Consider the following 26,769-nt stretch of genomic DNA (forward strand, 5'->3'; position numbering starts at 1 on the left):
TTCCTCCTCCTCATGCTGCTCCTCTCCTCTCATCCTCCTCCTCCTCCTCATGCTGCTCCTCTCCTCCTCCTCCTCAGGACTACGTTACCCAGGTGCCCAAGGGAGAGGACATCCTGCTGTGTCCCGTCACACGCATGTTCCCAACCGACGACTGTGAGCCCCGCCCTGCCGGAGAGGTGGTACGTACCCACACACACATCATGGCCCTCATCATGGTGAGTGTGTGTGTGTGTGTGTGTGTGTGTTGTGTATAGTGTGTGTGTTACATGTGTGTGTGTTGTGCATAGCGTGTTTGTTACGTGTGTGTGTGTTTCTCCTACAGGAGCAGCCTCTGCTTGATGTCATCCAGGAGGCTCTCCAGCGCCACCTGCAGGGGATCTCCTACCGAGAGAGAGGAGCCGGACCCAAGATAGACCAGCACATGAGGGATGAAGGTACTCCTCCTCCTGCTCCTCCAGCTCTTTCTCTCCCCGCTCGTCCTCCTCTCCCTCGTCCTCCTCCTCTCGCTGCTCCTCCTGCTCCTCCTCCCCCTCCTCTTCCTGCCCCTCCTCCTCCTCCTCCTCTTCCTTCTCCCCCTCTTCCTCCTCTTCCTTCTCCCCCTCACCTCCCCCTCCTCCTCTCCCTGCTCCTCCTCCTTATTGTTGACCTAGGTCAGGTATGAGGTGATATGTGATGTCATCAGGTATGATGTCATCTGTAATTTAGGAGATATTTGACTATAAAACAGAAGCGATCTGACTGGAGCAGCATCATGGTAGCATCATACTAGCCATGCTAGTGCTAGCCATGCTAATCCTAGCCATGCTAATCCTAGCCATGCTAATGCTAGCCATGCTAGTGCTAGCCATGCTGATAACTGTCATGTGACCTCAGGGTTCAACGTGGTCGTCAAGGTGGACCCGGAGACGGGTTTTGTAACCGGGGGGAACCGCTTCAACTGTGGTACCTGGATGGACAAGATGGGAGAGAGCGAGAGGGCTCGCAACAAAGGGATGCCCGCAACGCCCAGGTACCTGTTTGAGCATGTTATATACATGTTATATACATGTTATATATGTATATATTAGTGCTGTCAGTTTAACGCGTTGTTAACGGCGTTAACGCAAACCAATTTTAACAGCGTTAATTTTTTTATTGCACGAGTAACGCTCTTTTGGCTTGGCAAACGTTGTAGTTTTTTCACCTGCTGTCTAGCAACAACTAGTCACGTTAGAAAAACTACAACACCATACTGGATCTAGCTACATCGGAAACAAAACAACAAGCACGCCGCACAAACTTGTTGGGGCAAGCAAGGATACGGAATGGGTGAAAAACTCCTTTAAAGTGTTTGTGTGTCACTTTGTTCGAGCCTGCATGAGAGGTCAATGTTGTCATTAGCTGTTACGTCTTTCTGACCAATCGCAGTTCAAGGCCCACCTGGGCTGTACCACTTCGGGAGGGGCCGCTCAGTTACTCCCCTTTAGACAGATTAGACTTGGTTGCGACGTTGACAGTTGCGGCTGTTGAGTGAGTGAGAGGTTGCAGGCGCACAGCTCAGGCTGCCGGATGGCGCTGCAAGGAACTTTTATAAACGCAATATTGTTATCCCGCATTAATCAGCCTGACAGCCCCACAACGTTAACGGCCCTCCAGGAATACTCCCGACTCTCCCGATTACCACTCCACCACCGGGTGTGTGTGTGTGTGTGTTTGTGTGTGTGTGTGTGTGTGTGTGTGTGTGTGTGTGTGTGTGTGTGTGTGTGTGTAGCCATTATTCGATAGCCTGGTAATGTGTATAGGCCTACGTACGGTAGGAATATTCATACTGGTTTAAATAATAAATGTTATAGTATTTCCCATCTTTGCTGAGTAAGAGTTTTGTTCAAAAGTTCAGTGATTGAAACAAATAAATGCCTGGGCTATTGAAGTTTTATGGTAGGCCTACCACTGTCATGCACCTACCCGATGTCAGGTGGACCGGGTTGAATTCACTGCGGGTCTCTCTTCTTATATCCATCTTACCAAATATATTTTATTACTGTCCTTCTCAACACTCTCTGATCTCACTAAAAGGCTAGCAGCACGAAATCAAGGGATATTTAGAATATAAAGAAATGTGCGATTAATCGCGAGTTAACTATGATATTAATGCGATTAATCGTGATTAAATATTTGAATCGCTTCACAGCACTAATATATATATATATATATATATATATATATACAGTAATATAGTATAAATAATAGGCCCGCCACCCCCAGGTACCTGTTAGAGCATATTATATACATGTAAAATACATGTTAGTACTAGAGTCTGTCCTCAGTACTGCAGTTGTACTCGTCTGTCCTCATTACTGCAGTAGTAGTCGTCCGTCACCAGTACTGCAGTAGCACTCGTCTGTCCCCAGTACTGCAGTAGTAGTCGTCTGTCCTCCGTACTGCAGTAGTACTCTCTGTCCCCAGTACTGCAGTAATACTCTCTGTCCCCAGGGATGGGGCGGCCGTGGAGATCGTGGGTCTCTGTAAGTCGACGCTGCGCTGGCTGCTGCTGCTACACAAGGAGGGACTGTACCCCTACGACGGAGCCACAGTGCTCAGAGAAGGTACTTTACACTATATACTACGTACTGTATACTACATACTGTACCCCTACGACGGAGCCACAGTGCTCAGAGAAGGTACTTTACACTATATACTACGTACTGTATACTACATACTGTACCCCTACGACGGAGCCACAGTGCTCCGAGAAGGTACTTTACACTATACTACGTACTTTATACTACATACTGTACCCCTACGACGGAGCCACAGTGCTCCGAGAAGGTACTTTACACTATATACTACGTACTGTATACTACATACTGTACCCCTACGACGGAGCCACAGTGCTCCGAGAAGGTACTTTACACTATATACTACGTACTGTATACTACATACTGTACCCCTACGACGGAGCCACTGTGCTCAGAGAAGGTACTTTACACTATATACTACGTACTGTATACTACATACTGTACCCCTACGACGGAGCCACTGTGCTCAGAGAAGGTACTTTACACTATATACTACGTACTGTATACTACATACTGTACCCCTACGACGGAGCCACAGTGCTCAGAGAAGGTACTTTACACTATATACTACGTACTGTATACTACATACTGTACCCCTACGACGGAGCCACAGTGCTCAGAGAAGGTACTTTACACTATATACTACGTACTGTATACTACATACTGTACCCCTACGACGGAGCCACAGTGCTCAGAGAAGGTACTTTACACTATATACTACGTACTGTATACTACATACTGTACCCCTACGACGGAGCCACAGTGCTCAGAGAAGGTACTTTACACTATATACTACGTACTGTATACTACATACTGTACCCCTACGACGGAGCCACAGTGCTCAGAGAAGGTACTTTACACTATATACTACGTACTGTATACTACATACTGTACCCCTACGACGGAGCCACAGTGCTCAGAGAAGGTACTTTACACTATATACTACGTACTGTATACTACATACTGTACCCCTACGACGGAGCCACAGTGCTCAGAGAAGGTACTTTACACTATATACTACGTACTGTATACTACATACTGTACCCCTATGACGGAGCCACAGTGCTCAGAGAAGGTACTTTACACTATATACTACGTACTGTATACTACATACTGTACCCCTACGACGGAGCCACAGTGCTCAGAGAAGGTACTTTACACTATATACTACGTACTGTATACTACATACTCTACCCCTACGACGGAGCCACAGTGCTCAGAGAAGGTACTTTACACTATATACTACGTACTGTATACTACATACTCTACCCCTACGACGGAGCCACAGTGCTCAGAGAAGGTACTTTACACTATATACTACGTACTGTATACTACATACTGAACCCCTACGACGGAGCCACAGTGCTCAGAGAAGGTACTTTACACTATATACTACGTACTGTATACTACATACTGTACCCCTACGACGGAGCCACAGTGCTCAGAGAAGGTACTTTACACTATACTACGTACTGTATACTACATACTGAACCCCTACGACGGAGCCACAGTGCTCAGAGAAGGTACTTTACACTATATACTACGTACTTTATACTACATACTGTACCCCTACGACGGAGCCACAGTGCTCAGAGAAGGTACTTTACACTATATACCACGTACTGTATACTATATACTACATACTGTACTCCTACGACGGAGCCACAGTACTCAGAGAAGGTACTTTACACTATATGCTACGTACTGTATACTATATACTACATACTATACCCCGACGGAGCCACAGTGCTCAGAGATGGTACTTTACACTATATACTACGTACTGTATACTATATACTACATACTGTGCCCCTACGACGGAGCCACAGTACTCAGAGAAGGTACTTTACACTATATACTGCGTACTGTATACTATACACTACATACTGTACCCTTACGACGGAGCCACAGTACTCAGAGAAGGTACTTTGCACTATATACTACGTACTTTAGACTATATACTACATACTACATACTGTTACACAGAGACGATACTTTATACTACATACTGTTAGACAGAGACGGCACTTTATACTCCATCCTGCTCCCTGGGGAGTATGACTTCATGTATAAGGTGTCCTCCCCTAGGCAAGGAGGAGTTCATCCAGTACTCGTGGTGGGACCAGGCCATCCAGCGGTCGTTCGAGGCGTCCTTCTGGGTGTCGGGCGAGGCCGGGGACCCCCTGGAGACCCGCCCAGACCTGGTCCACAAACAGCACATCTACAAGGACAGCTTCGGGGCCTCCAGCACCTGGTGTGACTACCAGCTCCGGCCCAACTTCACCATCGCTATGGTGGTGGTACGTAGACAGACAGACGGGTTACAGACATACAGGTTACACACAGACAGGTTAAAGACAGACGGGTTGCCGACAGACAGGGTAGAGACAGAGAGACAGGTTACAGACAGAGGGGTTACACACAGACAGACAGACATGCTATGTTGTGATAGGCCATCCTGTGTTTTCATTGGCTGTCCTGTGCTCTGATTGGCTGTCCGGTGCTCTGATCGGCTGTCCTGTGATCTGATTGGCTTTGCTCTGATTGGCTGTCCTGTGCTCTGATTGGCTGTGCTCTGATGGGCTGTCCTGTGCTCTGATGGGCTGTCCTGTGCTCTGATGGGCTGTCCTGTGCTCTGATTGGCTGTCCTGTGCCCTGAAGGGTTGTCCTGTGCCCTGAAGGGTTGTCCTGTGCTCTGATTGGCTGTCCTGTGCTCTGATTGGCGGTCCTGTGCTCTGATTGGCTGTCCTGTGCTCTGATGGGCTGTCCTGTGCTCTGATGGACCGTCCTGTGCTCTGATTGGCGGTCTGGTGCTCTGATTGGCGGTCCTGTGCTCTGATTGGCAGTCCTGTGCTCTGATTGGCTTTCCTGTGCTCTGATGGGCTGTCCTGTGCTCTGATTGGCTGTCCTGTGCTCTTATTGGCTGTCCTGTGCTCTGATGGGCTGTCCTGTGCTCCGATTGGATCTAGGCTCCAGAGCTGTTCTCCACTGAGCGCGCTTGGAAGGCCCTGGAAGTGGCAGAGAGCAAACTACTGGGAACACTGGGAATGAAGACCCTGGACCCAGAGTAACTACACAACCCTACTATATACTACTATACTACATTCTATATGCTTCTGATTGGTTGAGAGGGAGCAGACAGGAAGTGTTTTGATGGTTTCATGTGTCACCTACAGCCGCTTTAACTTCCTGTTTCAGTGATCTCCTTAACGCTGTCTCTGTTGTCCTAGTGACATGGTGTACTGTGGTATCTATGACAACGCACTGGACAACGACAACTACAACCTGGCCAAGGGTTTCAACTACCACCAAGGGCCGGTGAGTCAACGCACCCCTAGTTCTCCAACACAGTACTGTTCAACATGTAGTCACCGCCCCTAGTGGGCCAACACAGTACTGTTTAACATGTAGTCACCGCGCCCCTAGTGGCCCAACACAGTACTGTTTAACATGTAGTCACTGCCCCTAGTGGGCCAACACAGTACTGTTTAACATGTAGTCACCGCGCCCCTAGTGGCCCAACACAGTACTATTTAATATGTAGTCATAGCCCCTAGTTGCCCCCTTGTGTGTTAAATGTGTGTGTGTGTGTGTGTGTGTGTGTGTGTGGGTGTGGGTGTGGGTGTGTGTGTGTGTGTAGGAGTGGCTGTGGCCAATAGGATACTTCCTCCGGGCCAAACTCTTTTTCTCTAAGAAGCTGGGGGAGGAAGAGTACCAGAGGACCGTGACTCTGGTCAAACACCTGCTGTCACGGCACTACACCCACCTGGAGGGGTGAGCACCCTAACTGTACCCTATACCCTAACTGTACCCTAACTGTACCCTATACCCTAACTGTACCCTGTACCCTAACTGTACCCTAACTGTACCCTAACTGGACCCTACCCGTTTCTTAACTGTACCCTAACTGTACCCTATCCCCTAACTATACCCTATACCCTAACTGTATCCTATACCCTAACTGTACCCTATACCCTAACTGTACCCTAACTGTAACCTATACTCTAAAAATACCCTAACTATACCCTAACTGTACCCTAACTGACCCTAACTATCGCCCTCTCACCAGGTCTCCATGGAAGGGTCTCCCTGAGCTGACCAATGAGAGCGGGCAGCACTGCCCCTTCAGCTGTGAGACTCAGGCCTGGTCGCTGGCCACCGTGCTGGAGGTGCTCTATGACCTCTAGGTGACCTCTAGCTGACCTCTGGGTGACCTGTAGACAACCTCTGTCCCGCAGCGTCCAGTGGTGCTGCGCTACTCTCTGTTAGAAGCAGGAAGCAGTGTCCAGCTTTGAGTCATCATCCTGTGTCCTCAGAGTCACGTGATCAGGATCAATAACACTGATCGGTCTTATTCTAAAGGGAATGTTTTGTTTCTGACATCTTATGCACACATAGTTTATTTTACCCCAACAAAACCAATATTGATGCCCACAACTATTGAGAATAGGTGTGTATCACATGAGAGAGAATAAATAATAAAGTATTAAGGTTTGGCCCTAGGGTCCCTCCTGGTAGGCATGGTGACAGCCTTTTAACAGAGTCAATTACAGATAGTATATCAAAATTAGTATATCAAATATAATATATCAAATATAATATATCAAATATAGTATATCAAAAATACTATATAAAATATAGTGTATCAAATATAGTTTATCAAGTATACAATGCTCTTCTTTTTAGCATTTACTAACATGCTACAATATGCTAGCTAGGCCAAAACTTGCTGACATGATTTAAAATGCTTACATGCTGCAATTTATTTTCATGCTCCTACATGCTACATTCTTCAACATGCTTACATGCTACAACATGCTAATATCCGTTACAACATGCTAACACCCGCTAACATGCTTCAACATGTTATAACATCCTCTACGTGCCCTGATCCCAACATTATATTGCATAAATGTAGTTTGTTCAGAGTCTTGAATGATCTAGGATTGATCATATATCTATAAACTATAGATGCAAGATGTTTCCTGCTGACCCTGTCCCCTCCTACTAAAGAGTCCACCTTCCTCCTAGTTTACCACATGTATTATGCTATATTTTTTATATATTTCAATATATTTTTACTAATTCATGCTGTGCTGTTTGAGGACAAGGGGAGTAGCTCCACTGCTGGGTACTAATTCTACTGTGGTATTACTTTAGTATTACAGGGTCATACTGTAGTATTGCCATGTGTCATGCTGTAGGATTTCAGTGCAGTAGTACTACTGTGTATACCCTGAGACTAGGGCACTTTTAAGCCTGCTGTACTGCATGTGTTGAACTACTGCATAGTTCAGATATCAAGCTCTGATTCATGTTTATTAACCCTGAACCCCACGCACGATCCTACTGAGAACTACCTCCAAGACTTAGTCTGTTAGAGAAACACCTGGACCTACCTTAGACTAGACTGAAACATCTGGACCTACCTTAGTCTAGACTTAAACATCTGGACTTACCAAAACATCTGGACCTACCTTTGTCTAGACTGAAATACCTGGACCTACCTTAGACTAGACTGAAACATCTGGACCTACCTTAGTCTAGACTGAAACACCTGGACCTACCTTAGTCTAGACTGAAACACCTGGACCTACCTTAGACTGAAACATCTGGACCCACCTTAGACTGAAACACCTGGACCTACCCAACTCTCCCTTTCCTGTCTCCATGGAGACCAAACTGGTCTTAACTAACTGTAGTCCCAGTGAGTATAGCCCCGGACTTCTCTGAGAGGCTCTAGCGGGATGTTGGGAGGAGAAGACATCTCAAATGAACAGAAGTCATGATACCAGGATGGTTCTGTTGTTTCATGAGAACCTTAACTCTGAGGACCCCCTGGTGCCTTCAGAGACCATCTCTCTGTGGTCTACACCTTCACCTGACCGTCCTGACCTCGTCCTGAGAGCAATGGGTCACCTTATGTTCATGTCCTCATGATGGACCTCTTGACCATCTAACACGGAGCTCTTGTTCCATCATGTGTTCCAACAGAGGTTTCACCATGTGTTCTGGCAGAGGTTTCACCATGTGTTCTAACAACGGTTCCATCATGGGTTCTAACAGTGGTTTCATCATGTGTTCTAACAGAGGTTCCACCATGTGTTCTAACAACGGTTCCATCATGTGTTCTAACAGAGGTTCCACCATGTGTTCTAACAATGGTTCCATCATGTGTTCTAACAGAGGTTCCACCATGTGTTCTAACAGTGGTTCCATCATGTGTTCTAACAGAGGTCCCATCATGTGTTCTAACAGAGGCTCAACAATGTAGAGCAGGATGTCTTGTTGTTGCTACATGCTAATGCTAACGCTAGCGCTAACCTCTAATTCTGCTTATGCCTTTCCCTGCTACAAAGAGAGGAGAATGATTTAAAAAGAGCGTTGCGCTAGAGACAGCCCTACTGTTCCAGGATGTTTGTGTGTTGAAGATGAAACATGGATGTTTACCGTCAGAGCTGTTGTTGTTCCCAGATTACTGTTACCATGGATACAACAATGCTGAATAAACTCCACATTAACACCATCCCATCCAGCTCGTGTGTGTGTGTGTGTTTGTCTGTGTGTGTGTGTGTGTGTGATCTGTGTTGTGGTGGAGCGTGAGGTTGAATCAGAAACATGGAGACACGGGCAGAAGGGGGCCTTTATTATTGTTGACGTTATTCTGGAGACCCCTGAGGGGGACGTTAGGCCCCAGGCGGAGGCTGACAGCGTGCTGCTAATAGGGTCATGCTGACAGGGTGTTGCTAATAGGGTCATGCTGACAGGGTGCTCAGGGCGACAGGCCGCCCCACCCCAGGGAGAGTCCGGTCAGGAGGAGTGCGGTCTGGGGAGAGAGAGCCGGATTATTGGTGTGCTCTGACATTGAGTCTAGAACAGGCATCGGTTGTTGGATGTTTAATTAACATGTTAGTATATCTTGCATTTGATGTTAAATTAACAGTTGATAGATAGTTCATTTGTTAAAGCATGTTAATTAGTTGTTCATCCTTTGATGTGAGTAATGATGCTTTTGGCTGCGTGTGTAATGATGTCATCATGATGTGATGACGTCTCCTGACCATGCTCCCAGCAGGGGTCCTGTCCACTGAGCTGGCCAGTCTCACATCTCCGCTGGCCACCTCCACCCAGAAGGTGGAGTAGGTCTGGACGAAGGAGGCGCTGCAACACATCACATGATGACATCAGTACCATGACATCAGCACCATGACATCAGCACCATGACATCACCACAATGACATCACCACCATGACATCACCAGCAGGACATCACCACCATGACATCATCACCATGACATCAGATGATGACATTGACACTTCTGTCTGGCAAATACCCAAATTCCTTTTTAAATTAACTGCGCGTGTGTGTGTGTGTGTGTGTGTGTGTTTGTGTGTTACCAGAAGTAAATGTCTCCATAGCTACTGTTACTAGGGGCCTCCCAGGTCACCTGGAGCCTTTGTTTCTTTGTTTGTGAAGAATGACTGATCGACGAGTTCTACGCAGCCAGACAGACAGACAGACAGACAGAGGGTTATTCTGAACGACATAGTGCTGAAGGAACTGCTGGTAAAATAAGATGATTTCTCATTGACGTAACTCGTAATATCTGAGGTGGAGTGAGTATCTGAGGTGGAGTGATGGATTGGGGTGGAGTGAGTGTTTAAGGTGGACTGGTACCTGCATGCCTCTGCAGTGAAGGGTGTTGGTGAGGCTGGTGTCGATGTTGGTGAAGCAGCCCACCGGCCAACCCTCTGGTCCATTAATACAAAATATTGATAACACAACAACAGACCGGCTTTAGGGTTCAACATTGAAGCATTAGACGCAGTGAAGCCCAAACGACCCTTCTGCATCAGACAGGACGCCCCAACCTGTTAGGATCTGTTAGGACCTGTTAGGATCTGTTAGGACCTGTTAAGACCTGTTAGGACCTGTTAGGACCTGTTAAGACCTGTTAGGACCTGTTAGGACCTGTTAGGACCTGTAAGAATCTGTTAGGACCTGTTAGGACCTGTTAGGACCTGTTAGGACCTGTAAGGATCTGTTAGGACCTGTTAGGACCTGTAAGGATCTGTTAGGACCTGTTAGGACCTGTTAGGATCTGTTAGTATCTATTAGGATCCGTTAGGACACATCGCCATCTCTCCATCTCTCTTATTCGTTTCCATATTTTCGCAGTAAGGGTGGGGTTAGTTTAGGGGCGGGGTCGACTGGGGTGGGGTTAGTTTATCTTTAGTTTGTCAAAGAAAATTTTCTGTAACCCTTGTGTGAGACAATAAAGTCTTATCTATCTATCTATCTATCTATCTATCTATCTATCTATCTATCTATCTATCTATCTATCTATCTATCTATCTATCTATCTATCTATATGTCTATCTAGTTTATGGTTAGTTTAGGGTTGAGCTAGCATGAGCACTGACCTTGGGTTAGCTTAGGGTTGAGTTAAGGTTAGTTTAAGGTTCAGTTAGGGTTAGTTTATGCTTAGTTTATGGTTAGTTTAGGGTTCATTTAGGGTTAGTTTAGGCTTGAGTTAGGGTTAGTTTAGGGTTGAGCAGGGGTTAGTCTAGGGTTAGTATAGGGTTTGTTTATCCTTTGTTTATGGTTAGTTTATGGTTAATTTAGGGATAGTTTAGGGTTGAGTTAGCGTGAGTCACTCACCTTGTCCCGCGCGGCTCCTGGCCTGTAGGATGAACCCCTGGAATGGGATGGAGCCGTTGGACGCCATCTCCATGGTTACTGGTGGGGGTCACATGGTGTGTTCAGAAGTAACCGTGTGTCACTGGTTCCACACTGCTTATTCTGATTGGAAGGTTCAGAACACCAGTGATGTACCAGTGATGTATTGAGGTATCAGTGATTTAGCAGTGATGTACTGATGTACCAGTGATGTACCAGTGATTTATCAGTGATGTACTGAGGTACCAGTGATGTGCCAGTGATGTACCAGTGATGTACTGAGGCACCAGTGAGGTACGTGATGTACTGAGGTACCATAGATGTACTGATGTACCAGTGATGTACCAGTGAGGTACCAGTGATGTACTGAGGTACCAGTGATTTACCAGTGATGTACTGAGGTACCAGTGATGTACCAGTGAGGTACCAGTGATGTACTGACATACCAGTGATGTACTGATGTACCAGTGAGGTACCAGTGATGTACTGAGGTACCAGTGAGGTACCAGTGAGGTACCAGTGATGTACTGACATACCAGTGATGTACTGATGTACCAGTGAGGTACCAGTGATGTACTGAGGTACCAGTGAGGTACCAGTGATGTACTGACATACCAGTGATGTACTGATGTACCAGTGAGGTACCAGTGATGTACTGAGGTACCAGTGATGTACCAGTGAGGTACCAGTGATGTACTGACATACCAGTGATGTACTGATGTACCAGTGAGGTACCAGTGATGTACTGAGGTACCAGTGAGGTACGTGATGTACTGAGGTAGCAGTGATGTACTGATGTACCAGTGATGTACCAGTGAGGTTCCAGTGATGTACTGAGGTACCATTGAGGTACGTGATGTACTGAGATACCAGTGATGTACTGATGTACCAGTGACGTACTGATGTACCAGTGAGGTACCAGTGATCTAACAGTGAGGTACGTGATGTACTGAGGTACTTGATGTACTGAGGTACCAGTGAGGTACCAGTGAGGTAACAGTGAAGTACCAGTGAGGTACCAGTGATGCTGTCGCCAGGGCGGTAGGTGGAGGCGGAGGCCGACACCGTGTAGGGCGAGGCCAGGGTGGAGGCGTTGTAGGGCTGGTGGCCCGGGAGCAGGGTCTCACAGGAGGAGGCCAGCGAGCCGTTGGAGAAGCCCCACCCCTCCCTGACGCGGCCTAGAACAGCGGCCAGCAGCAGCAAACACACGGCAGGGGGTCTGGAGGTCATCTGAGGGAGGACATCAGGTCAGGGTATCCGATCAGGGTTAGCGGCCGGCTGTTTGAAGAAAGCCATCCAACACTGAGGAAAAAGAGCCATCTGAACTTATACAGAGGATGTCCCTTGAGTCCAGCTCCTGGGGTAAGTGTCCACTCTTGTCGCTTCAAGGTTAGGTCACCAGCGGGTACCGACCCTGCTTTAGGATAAGGCCCCCATGCCTTAGGATCAATACCCTTCTGTTAGGGTCGGATAACCTGGTGTTAGGTACCCTGGTGTTAAGGTTAGGTACCCTGGTGTTAGGGTTAGGTACCTCTGTGTTAGGTACCCTTGTGTTATGTACCCTGTTTTTGGGGTTAGGTACCCTGGTGTTATGTATCCTGGTGTTAGGGTTAGGTACCCTGGTGTTAGGGTTAGGTACCCTGATGTTAGGCACCTTGGTGTTAGGGTTAGGTACCCCCGGTTTAGGGTTAGGTACCCTGGTGTTAGGTACCCTGGTGTTAGAATTAGGTACCCTGGTGTTAGGTACCCTGGTGTAAGGGTTGGGTAGCCTGGTGTTAGGAACCCTGGTGTTAGGGTTAGGTAACCTGGTGTTAGGGTTAGGTACCCTAGTGTGAGACACCCTGATGTTAGGGTTAGGTACCCTGGTGTTAGGTACCCTGGTGGTCTCTGGTGGCCGTCCGGTCATGGAGTTGCGGAGACTCCTCCGCTGCCTCACCTTGGATCACTTATATCTGAACCATTGCCAGGGGGGTCCGGCTGACCACCAGAGCTAACAGCTACTGATCAAATAGACTGCGCTGGGCTGGGCGCGACTTGGCATGATGTATGCATTTCAATTCAAGTTAAGTACATTTGAGAAGAATAACATTTGTGGAGACATTACCTTGACTGAAGCAAATTTTGGATTGAGGTCCTCAGGCAGTGTTAAAGTCTGTACTACAGTAGTACACGAGTTTATAGTAGTCCGTACTGCAGTAGGAGTCCGTGGTAGTCGTAGTGTAGTCGAAAGGAGTCAGGCAGTGTAACGTACAGAGCGTCCTGTAGGTACGATGTGGATCAGATCAGTGTTCAGGATGAGAGGGTCCTTACTCTGGGCTCCGTTTTAAAGTCCACTTAGACAATGTGACCAGGATACCCCCTACAAGTGTGTGTGTGTGCATGTGTGTGTTTTTTCTATAGAAACAGAGACTATAGGTCCAACTGAAAGCATACAGAAAGTGCCCCAGCTCATGTGTCTTGCCGGTTTAGTGTTTGTTTGTGGGAGATTAGTCCTGATGACATCCCGGACTAACCACCGGGTGGAACTGCTCTCCATTGTTCTCCTGTTCAGCAGAAACCAGCCTCCGGCCCCTCTTTAAGTTCTGCCCATTGTCCTTCGATACTGTCCAGTCCAGTCTGCCCGCTTCACAGACCCACTTCCTCCTTCTGTAGTGGTTACCACGGTAACCCCCCTCAGATTAATGTAATGCTCTTACTAGTTTAATAGTCTCAGGACATTGTTTACTCTTTAGTTATGTCCCATGAAGTCTTAGAAATGGTTAGTTCAGGTATTAGGTTAGAGGGGGTTAGTTCAGGTACTAGTTAGAGATGGGTAGTTTAGGTATTAGGTTAGAGATAGGAAGTTTAGGTACTAGGTAAGAGATGGTTAGTTTAGGTGTTAGATTAGAGATGGGTAGTTTAGGGTTAGGTCAGAGATAGTTATCATGGTGACATTAGTCACCATGTCTGTGGACACATTTGGATACAAATGTGTCCACAGACATGGTGACTAATGTATGATAGTAAGCATTATTGGCCCTTAACACTCATATTCAGAAACAACACTGCCTCAAAAGGCTATTGGCTTAAGCAACACCAGTAGAGGCATATACTTTTCCCTCAACTTTTAAACGTTGCAAACGTGCAAAAACATAATTATATATTTATGTGGCATTCAGTAGGCCCATGCTGTGGTAAAGTGTGGAAAGTATGAACAAGTGTTTCTTTCTGTTCAATAGATAAAACTTTATCATTCCCCTGTAGGAGAAATTTGTTAATTTTTGTCCCTATAAAATATATATATACAAAACATGACGGTAACTAAGTAAGTCAAACCGTCCAATCTGAAGGCTCTACTTAACCACTTCCCCTACTCACTTCCACCAATGCAAAGCGAACAGAACTGAGTAGGGAAGGGTGTAGCCTAACTAGTTTGTGAACGACCCAGAGAAACGCAACGCAAATTCGATGTGGACATGTATGAGGCTTTAATAAAATCTCGGACGATTTTGAAATTCCGCCACACATTTTTTTTAAGTGTCTCAAAAAGATTGCATGTCCGGGCAAAAGAGGACGTCTGGTTACCCTACGTACGGGAAACCCATTTAATTCTTACTTGTTCCGCTGTTAAATAGCGGCCCAAATTGGTGAGCCCTATCCTGGTAATTTCTCTGCGTGAGAAATACGAAGTGTGGCGTGTGAGCGTGTGCATGGGTTGAATTGCGTGTGTCTCACGCCGAATGTGTGAGACTTGAGAGCCCTGGTAGGTTACCGATGATCATGCATTAGGCTAGAGACAGTCAGACGGGTCGGTAACAGTTGTTTATTCAGTAAACCACAAAAACATAGATCTCAGTAAACAAGAAAACAACAGGTAAACAAACAGTGTAGTCTGGTCGCCCTGGCCATGCTAGCCTGTTGCTAGGAAGCAGGCTAGCCTGTTGCTAGGGAGCAGGTTAGCCTGTTGCTAGGGAGCCGGCTAGCCTGTTTCTAGGGAGCCGGTTAGCCTGTTGCTAGGGAGATGGCTAGCCTGTTGCCCGCCCACACACACAAAGTGTGTGTGTGTGTGTGTGTGTGTGTGTGTGTGTGTGTGTGTGTGTGTGTGTGTGTGTGTATGTGTGTGTGTTGCTGTATTTTGATTGGTCCATGGGCCAGTCACTCACTGTTCTTTTACTACAGTACAGATAGAGCTGCCTTGTGATTGGGTGCTGACCTGCCTTCACCTTGTCCTTGTTTCAACAGAGAGAGTGTGTGTGTGTTGTGGAGGCCCAGAGGTCAGGGGGTCAGGCTGTAGCAGGCCTTCTTGTAGTACCAGGGATCAGGGGTCCTGGTGAGGTCAGGGGTCAGGGTGAGGTCATGGGGTCAGGCTGTGGCAGGCCTGGCAGCAGGCCTTCCTGTAGTACCAGGGGTCAGGGGTTCAGGGGGTCAGGCTGTAGCAGGCCTTCCTGTGGGGTCAGGGGTCAGGGTGAGGTCAGGGGTCAGGCTGTAGCAGGCCTGGCAGCAGGCCTTCCTGTAGTACCAGTGGTCAGGGGTCATGGTGAGGTCAGGGGTCAGGGGGTCAGGCTGTAGCAGGCCTGGCAGCAGGCCTTCCTGTAGTACCAGTGGGAGCACAGTTTGATCTTCAGCACCAGAGCGCAGTTTGCGGTCGGCTTATCCTGACAGGAGGAGTCCAGCTGCACGGAGACCGGGGGCGGAGCTACAAACACACACACATACACACACACACACACACACACACACACATTTATATCAGGTTGTAGTCCTCATGGTTCTATACCTGGGGGTTCTATAGGTTCTAGTATTTATGATGTTATACCTGGGGGTTCGGTAGGGCAGCTCTGGACGTCACAGCTCTGTCTGGCCTCAGGTTTGAGGGAGGAGTCACAGCTGTGGCCCCTGGTTACAAGCTCCTCCCCCTGGTAACACTTGACCTCGCGGACACGGATGCCACTCCCACACGTCTTACTGCACTGAGGGGGGAGGGGAGGACAGACAGTCAGACAGACATGTAGAGAGACAGGTGCATGAGACAGACGGGGGTGAGACGTATACCTGGGACCAGGAGGTCGTGAACCACTTGGAGCAGGGCCTCTGGAAGCAGGAGGAGGAGCTCTCTGGTTTGGGGGCGTGGCCACAGCTGCTTCCAGGGAACTCTTTGAACACGCCCCCTGCCAGCCCTGCACACACCACCTGTCGTAGCCGCAACCCCGCCCACATGACGCGTTGCACTGCAAACACGCACACACCATCGATTTTCCACAGCTATCTTAGCTAAAGCATGTGTGTGTGTGTGTGTGTGTGTGTGTGTGTGTGTGTGTGTGTGTGTGTGTGTGTGTGTGTGTGTGTGTGTGTGTGTGTGTGTGTGTGTGTGTGTGTGTGTGTGTGTGTACCTGCTGCCACTCCTGCTCCACCCAGTGGGCGGGGCAGTCCCGGTCTCCACACGGGTACACGGCCAGCGGGCGTGCTGATTGGTCGCACTGCTCCTCTGACATCACCACCCCCCCCGCTGAGCGGCACGCCACCGCACGCAGCATCCGGCCCTCCCCACACACACCGGAGCACTACACACACAGAGACACACAAGCACACGCACACACAGAGACAGACACGCACACACAGACACACACACACACACACACAAACACAAAGAAAAGACACCATGTTACCTCGTCCATCAATGTGTGTAATTGTTTGTGTGTTGTGGATGTGGTGGCTCAGGTCATGTGACTCACAGGCCCCCAATCAGAGACGGTCCAGCGCCGGTCGCAGGGTGGGCCTTCACACTCCTGGCTTCCGATTGGCTGAGAGGAGTCGTTACAGAGGCGGGTCTCCATGGAGCAGCGGACGTCACGAGAACGAAGACCCCTCAGACCACAGCGGGCAGAGCACTACACGCACACCCACACACACACACAGACACACACATTTTTTTAACCTTTACTTCCCTTGCAATAAAAAAATCCATAGATACACACACACACAGATTTACTGACCTCTGACCAATCAGAGACCTCCCACTGAGGCCCACAGCTCTGACCATGGCAGACCTTCCTATTGGCCGGCTTGTGCAGGTCATGTGAGAGGCAGAGCGAATCGTAGACGGAGGAGTCCAGGCCCGGTGACATCATCTTCCAGCAGCGCACCGTCCGGAACTGGAAACCCTCCGCACAGGTCCGGGAGCACTCACTCCACCCGCTGGTCTCCCACCTGGTACACAACACACCTGGTACATCATACAACTGGTACACAACACACCTGCTCTCACCTGGTACACAACACACCTGCTCTCACCTGGTACACAAAACACCTGCTCTCACCTGGTACACAACACACCTGCTCTCACCTGGTACACAACACACCTGCTCTCACCTGGTACACAACACACCTGCTCTCACCTGGTACACAACACACCTGCTCTCACCTGGTACACAACACACCTGCTCTCACCTGGTACACAACACATCTGGTCTCACCTGGTACACAGCACACCTGCTCTCACCTGGTACACAACACACCTGGTACACAACACACCTGCTCTCTCCTGGTACACAACACAACTGGTCCCATCTGGTGCTACTCAGTACCTCAGTTCTAATTCATTACTAGTTACCACTAACTCCACCCGGTGGTCTCCTACCTGCTACCAGAAGCAGGAGAGTTCTAGTAGAGCTAGTATAACTAGCAGGACTAGGGCAGCACTAGGTTAGTACCAGGTTAGTGTCAGTACAAGGTTAGTTCCAGGTTAGTGTTGGTTATAGGTTAGTACCGGGTTAGTGTAAGCTAGGTTAGTACCAGGTTAGTGTCAGTACAAGGTTAGTTCCAGGTTAGTGTTGGTTATAGGTTAGTACCAGGTTAGTGTAAGCTAGGTTAGTACCAGGTTAGTGTCAGTACAAGGTTAGTTCCAGGTTAGTGTTGGTTATAGGTTAGTACCAGGTTAGTGTAAGCTAGGTTAGTACCAGGTTAGTGTCAGTACAAGGTTAGTTCCAGGTTAGTGTTGGTTATAGGTTAGTACCAGGTTAGTGTAAGCTAGGTTAGTACCAGGTTAGTGTTAGTAGTGTACCTGGGGGGACACTCCTTTCCGTTGCAGAACTCGTGTGTGGGTTCTGGTCGCGTCAACGAGTCACAGTAGCTGTTTTCTACTTCAGTACCATCGTAGCGTACACACATAGCATAGCTGGTACTGATACCTGCAACACACACATAGCATAGCTGGTACTGATACCTGCAACACACACACACAGAGCTGGTACTGATACCAGCAACACACACACACAGAGCTGGTACTGATACCTGCAACACACACACACAGAGCTGGTACTGATACCAGCAACACACACACACAGAGCTGGTACTGATACCTGCAACACACACATAGCATAGCTGGTACTCATACTGCAGGTGTGTGTGTTACCTGTGCTGTGTGTGTGTGTGTGTGTGTGTGTGTGTGTGTGTGTGTGTGTGTGTGTGTGTGTGTGTGTGTGTGTGTGTGTGTGTGTGTGTGTGTGTGTGGAATAGAATAAAATCTATTCTAATCTAAAAAAATGTAACAATGCGGGACATAGACAGATTGTCTAACATCTACCCATCCCTCCCTGACCAAAGGGAGTGTGTGTTACTGTGTGTGCGTGTGTGTGTGTGCATGTGTGTATGTGTGTATGTGTGTTACCTGTAGTGCAGGTGGAGCTACAGGGGGCGTTGCCAGAGATCTTCCAGCGGTACATATCAGCCAGGCTGACCTCGGCCACTCCCACATCAGAGGCCACACCCACATCGAAGTCATTACTGAGAAAGAGAGAGAGAGAGAGAGATAGACTATTAATTTACAGTGTGTATCCAGTGGGTATATCTAGTGTGTATCCAGTGTGTGTGTTACCTCTCAGTGCTGACTGTGAGCTCTGCTGCCATCTGCTGGAGCTCGAGACCATCCCCAGGGGGCGTGTCTCCACGAGGGGGCGTGTCTCCACGAGGGGGCGTGTCTCCACGAAGGGATGTGTCTTGGCCAGGCGGCGTGTTGGGGTCGGGGTCTGTCAGCGGTGTGTGAGGGGGCGGGTGCTCGTAGCCCAAGGCTGTGTGTGTGGTCATGTGTGTGAGGTTGTACTGCCCATCACCCAGGACCACTGGAACAAGACGTTGTGTATATAAGTACACAATTACATACACACGTAGCATTCATGTTGTGGTCTGAGGTACAAATGAACAACATAAATGATACTAGGCCCGTTCCACAACCTGAATCCACCCAGTAGAGCAGACACTCCTCCACCCCCTAGAGCAGACACTCCTCCACCCAGTAGAGCAGACACTCCTCCACCCCCTAGAGCACACACTCCTCCACCCAGTAGAGCAGACACTCCTCCACCCCCTAGAGCAGACACTCCTCCACTCACTAGAGCAGACACTCCTCCACTACTAAAGCAGACACTCCTCCACCCCCTAGAGCAGACACTCCTCCACCCTCTAGAGCAGACACCCCTCCACCCCCTAGAGCAGACACTCCTCCACCCCCTAGAGCAGACACCCCTCCACCCCCTAGAGCAGACACTCCTCCACCCCCTAGAGCAGACACTCCTCCACCACTAGAGCAGACACTCCTCCACCCCCTATAGCAGACACTCCTCCACCACTAGAGCAGACACTCCTCCACCCCCTAGAGCAGACACTCCTCCACCCCCTAGAGCAGACACTCCTCCACCCCATAGAGCAGACACCCCTCCACCTCCTAGAGCAGACACTCCTCCACCCCCTAGAGCAGACAATCCTCCACTACTAGAGCAGACACCCCTCCACCCCCTAGAGCAGACACTCCTCCATCACTAGAGCAGACACTCCTCCACCCCCTAGAGCAGACACTCCTCCACCACTAGAGTAGACACTCCTCCACCCACTGGTTTCCTACCAGAGGATTTCCTGGTAGCCAGCGCGTTTTCCAGGCCAGCTGATTGGTTGCCTGGTCTGGGCAGAGGGGCAGGAAGAGCCAGCAGGAGATCCAGGAAGTGACCTCGGTGGTGGAAGAGGAGGGGCTTAGAGGGGTGGGTGTGGTTCCCCGGCTCGCTGTCGATGGAGTTGGAGCTGCCGCTCCCTGAAGAGAGAACGCAGCGTTAGCACGCTAGCACCGTTGGCAGAGTTAGAACAGCTGCTATGTTGGGAACGTTAGCATTTAAAAACCAACAGTTAGAATGTTAGCATGCTATCACAGTGGGCGTGTGAGCACAGTTAGCCACATTAGCATGCTAGCAACGTTACCACAGTTGGCAGCGATAGGAGTGTTAGCATAGTAGCCAGGCGAAGAGAAGACGACAAACAGCAGGAGGGAGGGAGGGAGAGAGAGAGAGAGAGAGAGAGAGAGAGAGAGAGAGAGAGAGAGAGAGAGAGAGAGAGAGAGAGAGAGAGAGAGAGAGAGAGAGAGAGAGAGAGAGAGAGAGAGAGAGAGAGAGAGAGAGAGAGAGAGAGAGAGAGAGAGAGAGAGAGAGAGAGAGACGGGAGAGACTAAAATGGAAAGAATCTCAAACAGGGTCCTACTGTAGGCGGCGGGGGGGCGGGGCTCCTGCAGGTCGTTGTGTCGGTACTCATCACTGATGACCTCGTCGAATGGATGGTAGACCAACATGGCCACCGGTGGGGGTGGGCTGGGCGTCTGCAGCTCCTGGACAGACGCTGCCCCTTGCGGCAGGCCTACCGCCACCTGTTCAGCACCTGGGCGGCTGTGATTCGCCTCTCTCAGGTCCACCTCGTTGTGGGTGTGGTTTAGGATGGCAGGTCCGCTCGTGATGTCATCTCCTCTTGTGATGTCATCATTGATGACAGGGGGCGGTGTGATGTCATCGGTGATGTCACGGGGCAGTGTGAACTCGTAGGTAATGTAGGGAAGTTTCCCGTTTAAGTTGTAGTACTGGAAACACACAGAGACACTGCTGGAGACCCAGAGGGGGGGGGGGGGGGGGGTGTCACTGTGTGTGTGTGTGTGTCTATGTGTGTACCATGAGGTTGAGTCCCTGCTGGGTGTGTGTGTCCCTGTGTGTGTGTGTACCATGAGGTTTAGGCCCTGCGGGGGGTGTGTGTGTGTGTGTGTGTGTGTGTGTGTGTGTGTGTGTGTGTGTGTACCATGAGGTTAAGGCCCTGCTAGGTGTGTGTGTGTGTGTGTGTGTGTGTGTGTGTGTGTGTGTGTGTGTGTGTGTGTGTGTGTGTGTGTGTGTGTGTGTGTGTGTGTGTGTGTGTGTGTGTGTACCATGAGGTTGAGGCCCTGCTGCGTGGGCCCCTGCCCGCTGATGTACTCCAGGCCGTCGGCGGCGGAGGCTCCAGGGCGCCGGTACTTCAGCACCGTTCCCGCCACGCGGAAGTTACGCGGGTTGTCGATGACGCTGTCTCCGTTGAAGAAGAAATTCCCCGCCTCGTCCGACAGCGCTAGAATGAGCATCAGATAGCACAGTGCTATCATTAGCATCAGATAGCACAGCGCTATCATTAGCATCAGATAGCACAGCGCTAGCAGGAGCATCAGAAGCACAGCACCAGCATGAGCATCAGATGGCACAGCGCTAGCATGAGCATCAGATAACACAGCGCTAGCATGAGCATCAGATAGCCCAGCACTAGCATTAGCATCAGAAGGCACAGTGCTAGCATAAACATCAGATAGGACAACCTAACAATTGCATAAAAACACCCTCAGCATTCAGCTCTGACCTATGACCTTTGACCTCACCCAGGATGTTCTGGGTCTTGACCTGTGCGCTTTGACCTCACCAAGGATTTTCTAGGTCTTGACCTATGAGCTTTTACATCACCCAGGATGTTCTGGGTCTTGAACTATGACCTCTAACCTCACAGTGGATGTTCTAGGTCTTGACCCATGACCTTTGATCTCACCCAGGATGTTCTAGGTCTTGACTTATGACCTTTGACCTCACCAAGGATGTTGACATTTAACCTCACCCAGGATGTTCTTGGTCTTGACCTTTGACCTCACTGTGGATGTTCTAGGTTTTGACCTATGACCTTTGACCTCACCCAGGATGTTCTCGGTCCTGCGTCTCTCGATGATCTGGATGTCTCTCGCTCCGGCCGGGATGTTGGTGATGAACGCGTAGCCTGGCCGCAGACAACCACAACACGCTAGGTTAGCATTCAAGTGGGGTCACGTGACGGGAGGGTCAGCTGGATTACCCAGAAAACCCTTCTTCATCTCGAACTGCACTACCAAGAAACCCCTTCTTCATCTAGAACTGCATTTCCAAGAAACCCCTTCTTCATCTAGAACTGGATTACCCAGAAACCCCTTCTTCATCTAGCACAACATTTCCAAGAAACCACTTCTTCATCTAGAACTGCATTTCCCAGAAACCCCTTCTTCATCTAGCACTACATTTCCCAGAAGCTGAGAAACCCTGTAGTGTTCCAGAAGTGACCTAAGGTCCCGTTGGACGGTAGGGTTTAGTTTTGGTCGCTGCCGGGCGCCCATTTATTCCACAATGTGCCCAACATTGTAGTTTCCTCTGCTGCTTGCAGAACACTGCAAGCAATTGCGGCGCCGTAGCCTGAGACGGCCTAATGGCGGTGGTAGTGAACCAATGGGGACGTCACGGACGCCACGCCCATATGTATACTTTGGTAGGAACACAAACGTTCTCTAATGTAGCCCTAGTTACCATCATAACCCGGGCTTAACCAATTGATCTGATCTTACCAACTGGAATACTGTGTGTGTGTGTGTGTGTGTGTGTGTGTGTGTGTGTAGGTGTGTGTGTGTGTGTTACCTAACTGTGTGAGTCCCTTTCTGTAGGTTCCAGAGACGCGCTGACAGGAAGTCCCGTCTCCTCCGCAGACGCCACAGCGGTCGCCTGATTTCCTGCTGTACAGCTGTCCATCACAGCTAACCGGCTAGCAGAAAAGCGCAGCTAGTTAGCTTTAGCCAGGGAGTTAGCTAGATAGTTAGCTTGTTAGCCAGATGGTTAGCTTATTAGCCAGATGGTTAGTTTGTTAGCCACATTGGTCAGCCTAGTTCTTCTTTGTTTGCTGTAGGGTTCTGGAGGGATTACTACTGTAACTAGTTAGATGGTCAACTAGCTGCACAGTTAACCTACTTTGTAATAGGCCTGCACGATTCGGGGAAACATATGAATCACGATTTTTTAGCTTAGAATTGATATCACGATTCTCTGCCATGATTTTTTTCTCACGAAATGTAATTTTTATTGCACACATGAACCATAACCAAAATAAAAATATGGCAGTACCAAACATAGTTTTTTGAAACCTCTAGCACGTTGCGTTTCATATGGCCCTTTATAACTGATTAAAGTGCAGTATCAAAAACGGAATGATTTATTTTGTACATTTAGCAGCAGATTGTCTTTAATTGCTGGTCTTTTACAACTACTGAACCAACTCTACGCACCTGTAAATTAAGGCTAAAATAAATAAATAAATAAATAGAAATAAAAAATATATATGTTTAAAAATAAATCCACAGAGGTGTGAATCGAGATCGTGATTTTATAATGATTTATCGTGCAGGCCTACTCAGTAATTAACGAATACTAGTACTGGTCACTAGTTAGTTGACTAGATGTACCTGGCAGACCCCCTCAATACAGACCCTGGCCGGCTTGGCATCCCGGCAGAATGGTAACTAATTAGTGGACTAGTTAACTAGTTAGTAGACTAGTGAGCTGGTTACCTGGCAGACCCCCTCGATGCAGACCCCGGTCAGCTTGGCGTCCCGGCAGAAGGTCCCGTCGTGGGCGGGCACCAGCAGCTGGCGCTCGCCGCTCCGTGTGCTGCACTGCAGGTCACATGGCTTGTTGGAGATGCTGATGTAATCAGCTGACCGGCCAATCAGGACAAAAAGAGAGACGTTTGAACACAGCCTATTATCTTAGTAGAATTATCTTCAAGAAACAGACAGACTGACTGTTCAACTGACTGGCTGACTGGCTGTTTAACGGACTGACTGTTCAACTATCTGGCTGTTTAACTGACTGGCTGTTCAACTGACTGGCTAGGTGGTTTCCTGGTTACCTGACTGCCTCGCTGTTTGGACAAGTAACTTGGACAAGTAACTTGGACAAGTAATTTACTGACTGGTTAGCTGAGTACAGGACTAGTAACTTGTGGCTGACTGGTTACCTAGGTACAGGACTAGTAACTAGTTGCTGACTGGTTACCTGGGTAAAGGACTAGTAACTAGTGGCTGATTGGTTACCTGGGTACAGGACTAGTAACTAGTGGCTGACTGGTTACCTGGGTACAGGACTAGTAACTAGTGGCTGACTGGTTACCTGGGTACAGGACTAGTAACTAGTGGCTGACTGGTTACCTGGGTACAGGACTAGTAACTAGTGGCTGACTGGTTACCTGGCCACAGGACTAGTAACTTGTGGCCGACTGGTTACCTGGATACAGGACTGGTAACTAGTGACTGACTGGTTACCTGGGTACAGTGGGATCCACTGGTAGTGGGTTTTTCCGAAGGCCTTGGAGTTGAACTGGGAACACTGGTGCTGCTTGAAGCTCACGCTGAGACTGGGACATGGCTACAGACACACACACACACACACACACACACACAGAGACAGACAGACAGACACACACTACATTCAGTCAAAGGCCTAATATATATATTTAATAATCAAATGTTCTGGCAGACAGACACATATGCGGGCAGACAGATAGACAGACAGACAGGGAGACAAGCAGACAGACAGACAGGGAGGCAGCCAGACACACATGCGGGCAGACAGGTAGACAGACAGACAGGGTGGCAGACAGACAGGCAGACGGAAGGCAGACAGGCAGACAGTACCTGTATAGGACAGAGTTGATATTTTTTGGCTGAGCCCAGACAGTAAGAACTGTTAATGTTCTGGGCAGGAGTCAACCTGAAAGCGGCAAATGAGGACAGGGAATTAAAGACTGACCAATGAGGACAGGGCATTAATGACTTACCAATGAGGACAGAGCATTAACGACTGACCAAAGAGGACAGGGCATTAATGACAATGAGGCTACTATACAACTCACTGTTTATGTCATTAGGATCTAGCTCCTAATATCAGGATAAAGGAGAGGAGGAGAAAGGAGAGGAGGGGAGAGGAGAGGGAGGAGACAAGGAGAGGAAGAGAGTAGAGAAGAAGAGAGGAGGAGGAAGAACTCTAAAGCAGGTTGACAATAATCAGTCAGAAACTGTGTGTGTGTGTGTGTGTGTGTGTGTGTGTGTGTGTGTGTGTGTGTGTGTGTGTGTGTGTGTGTGTGTGTGTGTGTACCTCTGTATAAGACAGTGTCTCTCCTGACTCCTCACTCCTCCTCCGCAGCTCCTGGAGCAGGAGGACCAACTGGACCACTCCCCCCACCACTCAAACACCTCCTCCTTCACACACACACACACTCAGTCACTTTGCGCGCATGTGTGTGTATATGTGTGTGTGTGTGTGTGTGTGTGTGTGTGTGTGTGTGTGTACCTGTGTGGTTCTGTGCGGATCTACACTCTCATCACTTCTGTCCTGCCAAACACACACACACACACACACGCACACACACACACAAACATCAGTATCAATATAACTAACTAGTTCATTACACCAATATCAATAAAATTCGTATTGTGTGTGTGTATGTGTGTGTGTGGACTGCATCACAGCAGAGCAGGTCAATATGTGGTCACTAGAGATGGTCTAACACCTCTTCCACCAGGACAGTTCCTCTGACCAGCTCTGAGCAGCTGACCTTAACCTACTAACCAGCTCTGAGAAGCTGACCTTAACCTAATAACCAGCTGACCTTAACCTACTAAGCAGACTGCTTTGATGTGGAGAGGAGGAGGAAGAGGAGAGGAGAGGAGGAGGAGGGAGCGAAGGAGACGACAGGAATATGTGACCGCGGAGGAACAGAAGAGAACAGCAGAGTTGATCGGTGAGAGCCGCTACACCACAACAACAACAACGAGAGGCTCTCCTCCTCAGCCCGTGTTCTGCTCGTCCTCAACGCTCTGAAGCGAGGGGTCCTATAAGGGCCATGAAACTCAGAGAATCTACAACACGATAGTTTAACATCGACGTACAAGCGGGGTTTACACACCATCAACCCCAACCTCAGCTTCGCAGTCCGGGACCCTCAAGAAACACTTCCAGCGGTTTAACTGGTCTACAGAAACACTTCCAGCGGTTTAACTGGTCTACAGAAACACTTCCACTGGTTAAACCGATCTACAGAAACACTTCCAGAGGTTTAACTGGTCTACAGAAACACTTCCAGCGGTTGAACTGGTCAACGCTGGTCGTGTTGCTGTATCTAGCCGTGTAGAGCAGAGGCACCAGAGAGCCGCAGCGCCGGGTAGAGGGACCGGAGAGGAGGACCGGCCCCGCGGGGAGGAGGGAAGGGGCTCCCGCTTACCTTGGCGGCCCAGTTGCTGGCTCCCGGTACAAACACAACGTGTAGGAGAAGCACCGCGGAGGCTCCGGTACCGAACATGGTTCATTCAGGAGCCGACAACACCTCCCCGACCTGCTCCTCCCCCTCCCGAACCGCTCCTCCCCCTCCGTAAACTGCTCCTCCCACT

At 49.0% G+C, this 26,769-nt stretch overlaps 2 protein-coding genes across 3 annotated transcripts in view; one reads left to right on the plus strand and one right to left on the minus strand.

Moving 5' to 3' along the window:
* LOC307086350 (glycogen debranching enzyme-like) overlaps nucleotides 1-9,066 on the plus strand; it is a 28,885-nt gene extending 19,819 nt beyond the window's left edge. For both annotated transcript variants that reach the window (XM_079751533.1, XM_079751532.1), the window contains exons 27-35: nucleotides 78-179; nucleotides 323-434; nucleotides 874-1,009; nucleotides 2,473-2,585; nucleotides 4,647-4,858; nucleotides 5,528-5,625; nucleotides 5,789-5,876; nucleotides 6,199-6,332; nucleotides 6,628-9,066. In XM_079751533.1, coding sequence (XP_079607659.1) covers nucleotides 78-179; nucleotides 323-434; nucleotides 874-1,009; nucleotides 2,473-2,585; nucleotides 4,647-4,858; nucleotides 5,528-5,625; nucleotides 5,789-5,876; nucleotides 6,199-6,332; nucleotides 6,628-6,745 — 1,113 coding nt within the window. In that variant the 3' untranslated portion in view covers nucleotides 6,746-9,066. The remainder of the gene's footprint in view (nucleotides 1-77; nucleotides 180-322; nucleotides 435-873; nucleotides 1,010-2,472; nucleotides 2,586-4,646; nucleotides 4,859-5,527; nucleotides 5,626-5,788; nucleotides 5,877-6,198; nucleotides 6,333-6,627) is intronic.
* A 6,051-nt stretch (nucleotides 9,067-15,117) lies between these two features.
* LOC307085739 (ADAMTS-like protein 2) lies at nucleotides 15,118-26,681 on the minus strand (the record flags this gene model as incomplete). The annotated part of the gene is given in 21 exon segments (XM_079750601.1): nucleotides 15,118-15,912; nucleotides 16,033-16,186; nucleotides 16,269-16,420; nucleotides 16,423-16,444; nucleotides 16,607-16,777; nucleotides 16,949-17,104; nucleotides 17,210-17,423; nucleotides 18,277-18,403; nucleotides 18,883-18,998; nucleotides 19,090-19,333; nucleotides 20,113-20,295; nucleotides 20,736-21,105; nucleotides 21,442-21,617; nucleotides 22,224-22,304; nucleotides 22,970-23,093; nucleotides 23,893-24,038; nucleotides 24,646-24,748; nucleotides 25,018-25,093; nucleotides 25,478-25,581; nucleotides 25,673-25,714; nucleotides 26,604-26,681. Coding segments are annotated over 21 exon segments (2,985 nt in total). The 3' UTR covers nucleotides 15,118-15,766.
* Nucleotides 26,682-26,769: the final 88 nt, after the last annotated feature.

The sequence above is a fragment of the Pollachius pollachius genome (assembly GCF_949987615.1).
Source record: "Pollachius pollachius genome assembly, chromosome: 14".
NCBI classification, from domain to species: Eukaryota; Metazoa; Chordata; class Actinopteri; order Gadiformes; family Gadidae; genus Pollachius; species Pollachius pollachius.